The 13,235-nt window shown below is 50.5% G+C and overlaps 3 protein-coding genes across 5 annotated transcripts in view; 1 reads left to right on the plus strand and 2 right to left on the minus strand.

Annotated features, from left to right (window-relative positions):
* Positions 1–1,712, plus strand: part of LOC121481573 (nuclear autoantigenic sperm protein) — a 41,415-nt gene extending 39,703 nt beyond the window's left edge. For both annotated transcript variants that reach the window (XM_041739050.1, XM_041739051.1), the window contains 4 exons: positions 8–64; positions 154–231; positions 901–1,029; positions 1,524–1,712. In XM_041739050.1, the coding sequence (XP_041594984.1) occupies positions 8–64; positions 154–231; positions 901–1,029; positions 1,524–1,604 (345 nt within the window). In that variant the 3' untranslated portion in view covers positions 1,605–1,712. The remainder of the gene's footprint in view (positions 1–7; positions 65–153; positions 232–900; positions 1,030–1,523) is intronic.
* Positions 1,713–2,800: 1,088 nt separating this feature from the next.
* CCDC17 (coiled-coil domain containing 17) lies at positions 2,801–8,130 on the minus strand. The gene is given in 12 exon segments (XM_041737821.1): positions 2,801–3,997; positions 3,999–4,102; positions 4,314–4,424; positions 4,496–4,706; positions 4,861–5,064; positions 5,240–5,579; positions 5,789–5,905; positions 6,154–6,272; positions 6,367–6,450; positions 6,672–6,834; positions 6,910–7,126; positions 7,242–8,130. Coding segments are annotated over 12 exon segments (2,076 nt in total). The 5' UTR covers positions 7,542–8,130; the 3' UTR covers positions 2,801–3,891.
* A 1,998-nt stretch (positions 8,131–10,128) lies between these two features.
* GPBP1L1 (GC-rich promoter binding protein 1 like 1) overlaps positions 10,129–13,235 on the minus strand; it is a 66,316-nt gene continuing 63,209 nt past the window's right edge. For both annotated transcript variants that reach the window (XM_041738078.1, XM_041738077.1), the window contains exons 11-12: positions 12,264–12,366; positions 10,129–11,091 (exon numbers count right to left, since the gene is read on the minus strand). In XM_041738078.1, the coding sequence (XP_041594012.1) occupies positions 10,939–11,091; positions 12,264–12,366 (256 nt within the window). In that variant the 3' untranslated portion in view covers positions 10,129–10,938. The remainder of the gene's footprint in view (positions 11,092–12,263; positions 12,367–13,235) is intronic.

Here is a 13,235-nt window from a genome sequence, read left to right on the forward strand (position 1 = left end):
CATACAGGTGGAGAGCTCTACTTCAGGTTTCACTCCTAGTGGAGGCAGCACTTCAGTCTCCATGGTGAGTATTCAGGTTATTTTTGTCACTTAATATTAGGCCTATTTGTGTCCTGTGTAGTTGTACATTGTTAATAAAGTCCTTTTTGTCAGGTTGCCAGTAGAAAACCAACAGATGGTGCTTCCTCATCAAATTGTGTGACTGATATTTCCCACCTTGTCAGAAAGAAGGTAAATCTACATGTGGTCATTTCCCTTCTATTTTCTTTCCGTTTGCTTTTGTTTTGTTTTTTTTGCTTCACATGATACATGAGGAATCATTTTTAGTATTTGGTGTGATAAGTCATTCGTTTTGTGAAGTTGGTGAGGATTTGAGTGAAGGTAGTTTTCACTTGAATATGTGTTCTGACAATTTTTCAGGCCTCTTTTGGCCCAGGACTATCAGGGAAAGCTGCTGAGAATTGCTTACGTCGGCTCTTCTTTTTCTTTGATAGTAGTCATTGAGCTGCAGACCTGCTGATAGTTAAACTTCTGAGTCTGCCTTCTCCTTCTGGTTACAGTAGTTTTTTTCTCTTGTGAGAGACTGATTCCTTTGTTTCTGGATTCACAAACTTGGGGTTGGCTTACTGTTCAGATCTATTCTTCACACTCACTCCCACCCTTCCCAGTAGAGAGGCTGGATTGGTATGTTGTGGTTTCTAATTTATTGTAGGAGCAGAGGTTGGCATCTGCTTCCTATGGCCATGAGAGGCCCTGAGAGCCATGGATCCCGCTTTTGAGGATATCTGCACCATGGGGTGGCAGCAGTGGGGGAGGAGAGGCGTGAAGGGGTTGTTAGTTTTGCAGTTCTTGTAAAAAACATTCAGCACATTTGTGAAGCCTTCACAATTCTATCTTTAGAGGAAACCAGAGGAAGAGAGTCCCCGGAAAGATGATGCAAAGAAAGCCAAACAAGAGCTGGAGGTCAATGGAGGCAGTGGGGATGCCGTCTCCAGTGGAAATGAAGTTTCAGAAAACATGGAGGAGGAGGTGGGCAGTTAAAGAGGGCTTGGACGACTCTTGCCTTATTTCCCTTTGTTCTCAGGCCCTGGGGAAGCTAGTCCTCCTAAGTGCATGTTCCTCACCTTGAGACTGTTTGGATTACTTGAGTGCAACCCTTATAAGAACAATGCAGGGAACTATTTGGTTATAGAATGTAGGATGTCTCTCTCATTGATGAATGGAAACTATATACATATCATAGGTCCCACTCTAATGAATGTATGAGAAGGCACTTGATTGACAAGACCATTGGGTTACTTCTGCTTGTTCCCTTTCCAAGTAATGTATGAACATTGGCTCTGTCAGCCAAACTATAGAGAATTTAGGATATGGCCTTACATTTTGTGGTAATTGTCCTGTTAGTGTAGGGAGCCTAGCAAGGTTTAGGAGACCTGTTCACTTGCTCTAAGGCCTGCTTGATTGTATAAGACAATAGCTTAAACTAGGGTCATTTATGCCCAGGCTCCCTATTTATCTTCCAGGCTGAGAATCAGGCTGAAAGCCGGGCAGCAGTGGAGGGGACAGTGGAGGCCGGAGCTACAGTTGAGAGCACTGCATGTTAAGAGAGGGCACAGAGCCTTCCTCCTAAGGGAAAGTGTTTTTGTATATAATGTATTTTTTCACTTTGGGGGGATTCTTTTTGTATAACTTCAATAAAGATTGTAAGCAAAGGTTGAGGCTTTGATTTTTTTTTTTTTCTTAAATACTGGCTGAAACTGTGCCTTGGAGCACTCTGGGTTTATAGAGTGGTCAAAGGTGTACCCCTCTCTCCCTTTCTGTACTGATCTGTTGGAAATTCTCATCCAAGTTCCTGTCTAATGTGGAGGTGATCAAATCAAGCATAGCCATAGGCCCTTTGTTTTCCAATGGTGCTATATATTTTTCCCATTTTAAATACCGGACTGCTGTCTTGCAAACCCCTTTATTTTGGTGCTTTCCTTTGATGGGGGCTATAGAAGCAAGACTTGGTTAAGATCTTTACTCTTTGGTGCTGATACTGTTTGATGGACTTTGAGCTGGTAACCTACCTGCCTGAGCCAGGCCCTAAAGTGATAATTTTTATGCACCTAATCTCCAACTGGGGGTCAATAATTCTGTCCTGTTTTAAAAAGAACTCTGAAGAAAACTTGTGAGGGAGGGGTGGGGGAAGGTGACCCCTGAAGAAAACCAGTGTGCTAACTGGAGAACTGAGTGTTCTGGTTTGAAAGTGGCTATGAGACTGGATGCTTTGGATGTAGTTGGAACAGTTTGTGGGGAGGCTGGCTGGTGAAGTTTTGTTTTTTGTACAGAAAGGCTGAAATATATCTTATTACTTGAATCCAAATTGTTACCCATCTGCAGTTTTGACTTCTCAAATAAAGATGCTAAAAAATGTTGCTGGTCTGGACTTGTGTTTAAAGATTTTCCATTGGGATCCTGTGCTATCTCAAGCATTTGAATGTGGGATGTGGGGTTGAAAGAAACTGGGCCACCAGTGTTGGCTGCCCAGTCTAAGAGTGCTGGTGCTCATGATTCTGATATATTTTTTTAAATTTTTATTTATTTATTATAGTCAGAAAGAGAGAGAGAGGCAGAGGGCAGAGACACAGGCAGAGGGAGAAGCAGGCTCCATGCACCAGGAGCCCGACGTGGGATTTGATCCCGGGTCTCCAGGATCACGCCCTGGGCCAAAGGCAGGCGCCAAACCGCTGCGCCACCCAGGGATCCCTGATAATATTTTTTGAAGATTTTATTTATGAGAGAGGCAGAGGGAGAAGCAGGCCCCATGCGGGGAGCCCGACCTGGGACTCGATCCCAGGGCTCTAGGATCACGCCCTGGGCGGAAGGTGGCACTAAACTGCTGAGCCACCTGGGCTGCTCAGGATTCTGATATTAAAGCCATCCCCTTGAGACCTCACTCCTGTTCAGGGTGCAAGGCTAGTGGGAGACCCCTCCTGCCTGAACTGCTTCTGCCCCTGTGACCCTTAGTTTAAGAACCCGTTATGCCAAAAAAAAAAAAAAAAAACAAAAACAAAAACAAAAACAAAAAAACCCTTTATGCACCAGTTACTACTGGGATCGGAATTCCAAACAGGGCCTGCCCTTACCTAATGGGATATAGTAATTCTGACCACCCACAGGGCTACTTTGGTGCACTGGACAGTATTTCAGAAACTGCTATTTGAATGTCCAATGTCTGAGGCAGTTTTTCAGTGTATATTTTGTTTTCTAAAGAAATATAAGGGAAAATGGTTGGAATTTTTCTGGGCTGGTCATGGTAACTCATGGCTCCAGAATTTTTGGCTTTGGACTTCCCGAAGATACCCCTGTATTGCATGTTTTTCCAAGTCCTGAAGATTTTAGGCCTTTGACCTTTGGTTGACACTGGGTTCTGGGGCTAGGCCGGATATCAAATTTCAGCCAGATTTTACATGTGACCCTCTGTAAGTGTGTAAGGTACGGGAGGGCCTAGTTTATGGGGACCTTTATAGCCCCAAAGGCTTCCCAGGGGATGTCCTGAATGAAGAAGTGTGGTAACAAGATGGGCTTTAGCAAAACAGCAACAACAAAAAAAAATAGGTGAGAACAAATTTATCAAGTTCCTTTAACAAAGAGTGCCCCCTGCTCATATTTCAAAGAATTTATATTCCAGGCAATATTGCAAGAACTCACATGGGGTGGGGATGGGGGGAGACAAAAAAAAAATCCTGTTTTACAAAAGGAAAACTGGTGAAGAAACACCAAGTATTTGTGGAAGGTGGTAAAGCTGTGCTTGGACCTCCTATCTTGAGCTTGTATCTGCTATTTACTGTCTAAAACCCCCTGAGAACATGGAGTAGTAAAGCTGCAGGTCTGGCAACAGGCCTCATTCTAAAGTCCTAGTTCTGTGTATGGGAAGCTACTCATGTCCACGTTCCTTAAACTCAAAGCCAGAGGGGGTGGGTCAAAGCTGGGATGAGGGCCCAAACCCTCATCTGTCCTTGACTCTGCTGCTGAGGGGCTCTTCTGCAGGAGGAGGGGGGTCGACAAAGCCAGCTGTGGGGACAAGGGAGCTTGCTTCTAGTGAAGGTAAGCAGGACATCTGTGGACAGGGATAAATTTATCTTTAGCAAGAGGTTAATATCTTGTCTACCTAATGTAAAACCAGGTTAAAAACCTCACTGCTGATTTTATCCCTTTATATAGTTAAAGGAGTTAATTCACAGAAAGCTTGGAACATGGTGCTCAACAAATGCTGGCACTGAACCACGCCAATGACACCTTGGTGTCCCCAGCTCTAGGCAGGCCCTTACTGGAGGTGGATATTGGTACTCCTGGGTGCTTGCTGGGTTGATCTCTGCCAGTGTCTGGACACCCGCATCTCTTCCGTTAACCAGTCTCAGAAAGAGCTCGGCCTGACCTACCTGGAGAGATGAAATGGTACTGCATCCATCTGTACCTGGAGAAGCACCTGGCCCCTGTCCTCCAAACTCACCTGGGGAATCCCATTCAGCTGTCCAAGGCTAAGGCTGGGGTCCAGAGGGAGGGTCCGAAGTGGAAGACGCCAACGTCCACTCAGCACCCTTTGATCCCAGTCAAAGAGCACCAGGGAGGTCCAAGCCTTTGGCTGTGGTTCCCCAGCCCCTGCCAGCCCCTGCCAGGTCTGTAGCTCACAGACCAGGGATACTGATGGTGAAGGTGGCAGTCTAGAAACAACCAAAACGAGGTGTCGGAAGCCAGAACTGTTCTTTCCTAGGGCAGCTCTCCGAGCCAGCAGCCCTGTATACAGATAAGAAAACTCAGCAGGATGAGGGAAGAGCCTCAATTAAAAAGCACCAGAGTCGGTCTCCATGTCCTGACCTGGGTACAGGCTGCCTGCTGGCAAGGATGGCACAGTTGCCCACGGGCCCCGGAGCTGGAGGTGGGGGCAAGCAAAGGGCTGGAGGCAATGCTGTGGCCCCTCCTGTATCCTGTCCATCGCGGGTCAAGCCAGTTACCAGTCGCACCCAAATCCAAGAAGCCTCAAGGCCCCGAAGGAAGTCATAGAAAATGACCAGGCCAGCCCTGAAGAACACAGGTCTCAGCTGGCACCTATAAGCCCCATTACCCGCCCCCTCCAACTCTCAACCCTGACCGCCCTCCCACCCCCCAACCCTGGCCCTCAGCCGTCAGTTCCCCAACCCTAGCTCTTTCTAGTAGGTCTCCAGTTCAGAGTATCAGAAGAGGGAGCAGGCCTCACCCAGGGTCGTAGGGTGCAGGGCCCAGAACGTCAGGAGCGGGCAGGAGGAAGTGCGGATCCAGGCCTAGGTTTCTGGTCATGGTTCCCAGGGCCCGCAGCTGTGAGTGGGGGAAGCGCTGACTCCGGCGCGGCCCCAGGCACCCCGGCTTCCCAACTACCCAAACCAACTGCCCGGGCCCCACGCCCTGGGCCCTCACGGCCTTTTCGGCGCCACTCAGTAGGACGCCTGCCGAAGGTGGACGCGGCGGCAGCGGAGGAGCCACCGGCGGAGGGAGGCGTGGGGGATCTTCCCTCCTCAGGCACGGGCTGGGATCCACCACGGGGCGAGGCTCCCTGGGCCCTGGGAGCAGAGTTAAGGGTAGGGCAGCCGTGCGCAGGCCGCGGCAAGTACCAGGGCTGAGAGGCCCTCTCCCTGACGGCCGGCGATGGCGGGGGCAGGAACGCGCAGCCACAGCGCGCCCGGTCCCCACGCGTGGTCCCTCTAACCCCTTCCTCTGAGCTCGGCCTGCTGGGAGAGCGAGACGGCGCGGGGCAAGGACGCTCGCTGACCCCAGGACGCAGGGCCTGCGCCCCTCTGCATCCGCAAGGCCAGGATTTCTGCCTCCAGGCGCCGGTTTTCAGCTTCCACTGCCAGAAGCTCCTCCAGGGCGGCACCTGTCCGTCTTCCTGAGATGAAAAAGTCTGTCACCTCTGACCCCTGGTGACCAGCTGGTGCGATCGGATCCGAGCAGCTCTCTCCAACTCCAAAGCCTCTGGTCAGGGCTGGACTCACTCCAGCTAGCCGTTGCCACAGAGGCACCCACGGTTTCCACCTTCGGGTGGTTCCCACGCCAAAGCTGCCCGCCCGCCCTTTCTCCTCCCAGAATTAAGGCCACGGCTTCCGAGAGGCCCTCCCGCTGGCTCCGCCTGTTCACCTCTGCGGGGCTGCAGCCGCCGCAGATCCATTGCTGATGCCTCCACTTGCAGTTGGCACATGTGGCCCAGAACGTCGGGGTTCCGGCCCCCACCTCGAACGTAGGCCTCACGCAGAGCCCTGGGGACGCAGTGGCGGACAGGACGCAGCAGGGATTTTCCAGGACTGAGCAGCGCTTCGCCCCAGCCGGCCCACCCCGGCCCCCGGTCCTTACCCGATCTCGGCAGCCAGAGTCGCCGGGGTGGCCTGCAGCACCGGGCAACACAGCTCCGCCTCTCGCGAGGCGTGGGGCCGGGTCCTGGGGCCGGGGGCGGGGTGGGGGGTGGGGGCGGACCCGGCGTTGCTGCTCCCGACGCCGCCGCCGGGCCCCCGGAAGCCCCGCCCCCTCCCGGGGGGCACGTGCGGCCCTCCCGCTGCTAGGGGGCCTCCGCCTCGCGCGCCATGCCCCGCCCCGGCCCCGGCTCGGCCCCGCCCCGCCCCCCCCCGGCCGCGCGCCGAAGCCCCGGCTCCCGCTCTCACCCGGGCTCGGGCTGCAGCAGCCGAACCTGCGCCCCCAGCGCGTCCAGAGCTCCGCGCGATCGCCTGGCTTCCGCCCGGAGTTCTCGAAGCTCCCGCTCCAGGCCTCGGAGGCGCGCCTGTCCGGCCCGGGTCTGGGCCAAACCTTGGAGGCGTTGGCTTAGTTCTGAGGCGTTAAGGGACCGAGTCGCAAAGGGTCCGACAAACTCGAAGCCGAGGGCGGGGGCTCCCCTCCCCTCACCCTCGCGGCGTCGCTCCAGAGCCCGGCTCTGCGACTCCGTCTCCGCCACCCGCTTTGCGTGAGTCCCTTGCAGCGCCCGAAGCCGCTCCCCAGGGCTTCCAGCAGCTTCGGCGGTGGGGCCGTACGCGGGCGCCTCCCTGCGGGGCCCTTCTAGTCCCCTGGGGACCTCTGTTATCCAGGGCAGCATGTCCTGAAGGTACAGCCACAGCCGCTGCACCTGGACGTAACGGGAACCCGCGAACCCGCGATCCATGTTGGGGTAACCTGCCCCAAGATGGCAGGGACCTGGGGGAGGAGGCTTCATTCGAGCCAGTGGGGAAAGCGGGGAGTACCTCCTCGGTTAGCTGCTTTAGAGCCAATTCGCTGGCCGCCTGGTCTGGGAGGCCCTGGTGTTCTTGTGGCACAACCTGGCGACAGGGCGTGGGGTGAATCCGAGGCTCCGAGTTGCTTCAATACCCACCCGTGCGGCCACGGACGCGGCCCTTTCGAGGGGGGTGACCCGGGGTCACCTCGCGGGTCAGACGGCCAATGCAGAAGCGCTGAGTGTGGGTGGCCAGCAGTGGCCAGGAGCGGAAGACCATGTCACAGGACCTACAGGACAGGAGCCCTGGCTCCTCCGGGGACGCGGCCATGGGACGGGACCCTTCACTCTGCCAGCCGGGACCTGCGGGAGGGAGGACAGAGCAGGGCCAAGGGGGAGGACGAAACTAAGCCAGAGGCTGAGGCAAGGCCAGGTTGGCCGAGTTTACAGGATTGTGTATGTTTGGGGAGGAGACTCTGCTCCCTGGGCAGCAAATACAGGTCTGGGCAGGTCTGGAACATGGGTGGGGAAAGGCTCCCCGCTTGAAGAAGCGTCACCAAGTGGGCTGCACCCCATTCCATGAGCACAGTCGAGGCCCTTCGGAGGCTCCCCCTTGGGTTTCCTGCCCTGGCAGCTGCCCCAGGCCAGCCCGTTGTCACACACTCCAGTCTCCACCAGGGAAGAATCTTGTCCTTGTTTTGCCCAAGTGGATGTCGCCCAGGTTAGTGTCACTCCCCATGCTGGGGAACACCTGGGGAAGGAAGCCGTCTGCCTTTGTGGGTTTTGGGCCAGGAAACCTGTCCCTCCCCTAAGCCGAAGCTCGCCCGCAACCATGGCTTTTGCGGCACCAAATCGAGCAGTTTATCCCTAACGTGCATTCCCGATTCCTGTTTTCTTGAGTAGTTCTGTCTCTCGAGGGAAGAGAATTCGCAGCCCAAGGGATGAAACTTCTGGGAGGACGTAAGGAAGCAGATGAGGGAATCCGATGTAGAAGGGTAGGTATTCCTTCACCGGAGGCTGGCCTGGGGCCCAGCAGGCCTCCTGTGCTGACCCAGCTCGGCCACTTCCCCATATGTACTCGGCCACCAGTGGCAGGAACTCCGGCAGGGACTCCGTTTCTCGGCTCCCTTTCCTAAACAAGCAGGGACGGACTGCGGTAGCGTCCCCAGCACCAGGTAAGGCCGAGGTGTGACCAGCAACAGGTTACAAGCGTTTCAGCGCATGTGATCTCAGCCAGCTTAATTTCAAGCAAGCAAAAGGGCAGATGCTAAACAGCTGAGCCACCCAGGCGTCCCTAATTTCCAGTTGAATGCTTTTACAACTTAATTCATTTTACAGTATTTCACGGATTCTATGATGCACTTTTTTCCCTCTCACATTTTATTTTTATTTTTTTTTATTTTTATTTTTTTAAATTTTTATTTATTTATGATAGTCACAGAGAGAGAGAGAGAGAGAGAGAGAGAGAGGCAGAGACATAGGCAGAGGGAGAAGCAGGCTCCATGCACCGGAAGCCTGATGTGGGATTCGATCCCGGGTCTCCAGGATCGCACCCTGGGCCAAAGGCAAGCGCCAAACCACTGCGCCACCCAGGATCCCCCCTCTCACATTTTAACACTGAAATCAGGACAATGGAGTATCGTAATTGGCAGGGTTTTTTTTTTTTTTTAAAGATTTGATAAGAGAATGAGTGGGGGTAGGGGCGGGGGGTGGGTGGGGGAGAGAGAAGCAACTCCTTGCCGAGCAATGAGCTGGACTCAGGGCTTCATCCGACAACCCTGAGATCATGACCTAAGCCAGAATCGAGACTCGGAAGCTTAACAGACTAAGCCACCCTGGCGTCCTACAACTTTTCTTGTTTTAGAGGAAGTCTAAACATTGTCTGAAATTGTCATTATCTAAATTTTTAAAGAGAAAGAGTAAACACAAGCAGGGGGAGTGGCAGAGGAAGAAGTGGGCTCCCCACTGAGCAGGGAGCAGGATGTGGGGCTTGATCCTGGGATCATGACCTGAGCCAAAGGCAGACACTCAACCGACTGAGCCACCCAGGTGCCCCTGTCTAAATGTTTTAGGACATTTTTTTTTAAACATAATGTCTTAAAAGATTTATTCAATGAAATATGATACAGTTCTTACTGCTCTCATCTCAACCACCATTGCCACATGAACTGCTGACAACACTGGGAGAGACCCTGTACAGGTGGCAGATTGGGTCTCTCTGCCTTCCTAGCCTTTAGAATCTAGCAAATGTCCTGCGGCTCTTTCTGCCCCTAGCCTCTATCCCTTCTGGAGACACTCCCAGTTGGTGATCTTTCTAACATGCAATCAGGGCTGTTACTTCTGGCTGTCTCCCATGAAAGTACGATCTCGGACCCCTATCTCCACTGGGGACCGTGCAGAGATGGCCAAAGAGTGCCAGTGTCAGGAAATGCTTACTGTAACTTCTTGTCCAACAGGTTTTGGCCTAAGGTTTCAGTTTTAATATAACTGTTTATTCTCTTCCCTCCTGGGCCGGATATTCCCTGCATCCCCAGAGCTTTGCAAAATGCCAGGGCTGTAAAGAGATTGCTGGGAAGTGAACCTTGCATGGAAACTGTGCCTCCTCCACTGGTCACCCAGACAGCACAGGCTTTCCCATGTTATTATTTAGCAGGAGAATTGAGGTACAGGCCTTCCTTAAAATAGGCACAGTGATACATACCCAGGCAAGTGAAAATCAGTTTCAGGAAGGAAACTTGGGTTTCTGATTTTATTACTGATAATTTATTGCACAAGTTTTTCTGCATCAAAAAAGTATCTGCTAAAAGGAGAAACAGCTGTGTCTGAATTCAGACTTCCTTCAGACTTCTGAAAGTATTTCCCCCAAAGAATCCACTCATCTAATTTTAAAGGAAATATACTTCTTACACAAGACAATCCAAACTGATGCAAAATATTTATTCCAAGTTAGTTATTTTATGCAGTAGTTTTTCCCCTCAACAGACTTGTGATAACCACATCTTTTAAATCTGTAAATAATGTTATCAAAATAATCTTAATCTTTGAAATCTCACAAAAATTTATATTTTACAATCCACCCTGAATATCAAGGCTGCAAGAATAACACATTTCCTATATCCAAATATTTTACAGCTGTACCCAAGAAGGAAAAGAAAGAAAAAGAAAGAGAAAAAGAAAAAGAAAGAAAGGAAAGAAAGGAAGAAAGGAAGAAAAGAAAGAAAGAAACAAAGAAACAAAGAAAGAAAAAACCATGTATGCTTGGTTAAGGGCTAACGTTACCCGAGCAGCCAAAAATAAAATAAAATATCCAAATTATTAGCATTAATTTAATACAATTATAACTTCAATAGTCACTTTGTCATTGACAATGATTGCTTGAGCACAGGGGTGAGTGCCCCAAGGGCTGGTAGTAGAAGCTGACTGGTGTCTCCTCCTCTCTGCACAGCCAGCTCCCACCTGTGCATCGCCCCATATATACTGTGTCTGTGTGTGTGTGTATTTAAAAATTCTTTCCCATCACACAAACTTCTCTCTATTAAGCAGATAACAGGGAAGAACAATAACAACAAAAGCTAAACAAGCCAATTGCTCTCTCTTTGGGATATGATTATTTCCCTTGTGCATGAAGTATTCAACAACATAAGAAAAGGAAAAGAACGATTTCTTTTGTATACTCCCTAAACACACAAGCTGAGTTCACTGGGTCAGATTTGTGAGCCTTTATATGCCTACTTCCAGGCATCGTCATCAGATGTTTCGCTGCTACTGGTTTCCGTGTCTGAGTCCTCAAACTCTGCTTTACAAGTGCTTCTCCAAGCGGAGAACAGGCTGGAACCGCGGCTCTGCAAAAAGCCGTTCTTCCCAAAGCCGTTTCTTCTCAGCTACAGTTAGCACAGGAAAAAGAGAAAACTGTCAAAAACTATAGTGGCAGCGGGCCCTGGAAAAGGCCAGTACTCAAAATTCTAGACAGAATATAGAGGCGGCTCCTCTTTAAAAAAAAAACAAAAAAAACATTTATTTATTCATGAGAGACACAGAGACACAGGCAGAGGGAGAAGCAGGCTCCATGCAGGGAGCCTGATGTGGGACTTGATCCCGGTTCTCTGGGATCACGCCCTGGGCCAAAGGCAGACTGCCCAACCGCTGAGCCACCCAGGTGTCCCAAGAGGGGGCCCTTCTAAGAGATTCAAGATTTCTTATAGCTGTGCTTTTCAAACTTTATTTTTTATTTATTTATTCATGAGAGAGAGAGAGAGAGGCAGAAGGAGAAGCAGGCTCCATGTAGGGAGCCCGATGTGGGACTCGATCCGGGTCTCCAGGATCACACCCTGCACTGAAGGCAGGCGCCAAATCGCTGAGCCACCCAGGCTGCCCGCTTTTCAAACTTTAATGTGCAAATCAATCACCTATGGATCTTTTTTTAAAATGCAGATTCTGGGACACCTGGGTGGCTCAGCGGTTGAGTGTCTGCCTTCTGCTCACGTTATTTGTCCTTTAAATATAAATACCATAAATATAAATAAAATATAAATATAAATAGCACCAGAATGTAAAATCCAAGAGGTCTGCAAACTCCATTTATCTTGTTCACTGCTATATACTCTAGGACCTGGCAGTGTCTCACCCACAAAAAGAATCCAACTATTTGTTGAATAAATTCAAATAGGCTGTTTCTTGGCTCCAGAGAGAGTATCAGAGGCAAACCTCAGGGCCGGAGGCAGGGGAGGACGAGTCTGCTTCCCTAGAGACCCAGGTCAGCCCCTAACTCTGGAACACAGCCTTGTGGCTCTGATAAGGGGGTAGAGCTGCCACGATGAAAGAACATACTAGTTTCTGAGATCTCCTAGCCTGACCTAGTTCTTTTGTCCACTACTGGAGATCCCTACTGCCTAGGCAGTGATACGCTCCTCTGTATTTCTTCTATGGCAACTTAATTTACATTTTCTTTTCCGAGCTCCTTCTCTCACACTAAACTGGGGCCAAGTGCAAGGACTGTCCTGGTTCCTTTCTTTCCTCATCCTTAACAGGTCTCCAGGAAAGGTTTAGGACATACCTGCTCTGTTTTCATGTGGAACTCTCTGAGCTCATCTTCTGTGAGGGGGAGGCAATTCTCATCATTTTCGGGATATTCCTGCCATCCCATTGCTTTCAATAACCTGGTAGAGGGAGGTCAGGCAAAGAAAATATGACACCTTTCAGCACAAGTGGGAAGCCCACAACTTTCCAGAGAAAATTAACTCACCCAGGGGCAATGGTAGTCCCTTAAATTTTTCTTTTCTCCCCAGTAGGATAAGCTTTTTTTTTTTTTTTAATTAATTAATTAATTTGAGAGAAAAGAGTGTAAAAGAGACAAAGTATATGAGCACGGGGAGGGGGGGCAGGGAGGGAAGGAAGAGAATCCTCAAGCTTTCTGCTGAGTGAGCCTGATGCAGGGCTCAACTCTAGGACCCCCAGATCATGACCTGAACCAAAATCAAGAGTTGGCCGTCCAACCGACAGCCACCCAGGTGCCCCTCCCCAGTGGGATAAGCTTTAATTATGGCTACTTAGTTGTTTGAATTAAACGAGGGATCTCCACAGTTGCTCTTTCCAGAGTGTAAAAGCTACAGACAGGAGATAGTAGCAGCAGCAGAAAATAAGACCGCATAGGAGCCAAAGTGTAAGGGCCCTCTCTGACAGAACAAAGAAAGAACTATCACTTTTGTCTTTTGTAAGCAAATTAGCACATCTCCACATGTAGCTAAGTTCTCTCAATTTCATGGCAATGTGGTCTCCTTCATGCTCTTGTGATCTTGCTGACTCCTAAAGTTCTTCGGGATAGGAACTTCCTTTCAGAAAGGTACTGCCACACATGGCAGGCCCCCCATCTGCTATCCAGGTGCCCAAACTGTTGGCGGCTCTGTGTTTAAGACCCTCATTTAAAGAATAAGCTCCATCCATGGGGATCTTATACCTCCCAAGGCCCTTTAAAGGGGTCTTATAATGGATCACTTGGGCTAGGAGGGTCCAAGGGCCAGCACAGCAG

Source organism: Vulpes lagopus, chromosome 23 (assembly GCF_018345385.1).
Source record: "Vulpes lagopus strain Blue_001 chromosome 23, ASM1834538v1, whole genome shotgun sequence".
Classification (NCBI taxonomy): domain Eukaryota; kingdom Metazoa; phylum Chordata; class Mammalia; order Carnivora; family Canidae; genus Vulpes; species Vulpes lagopus.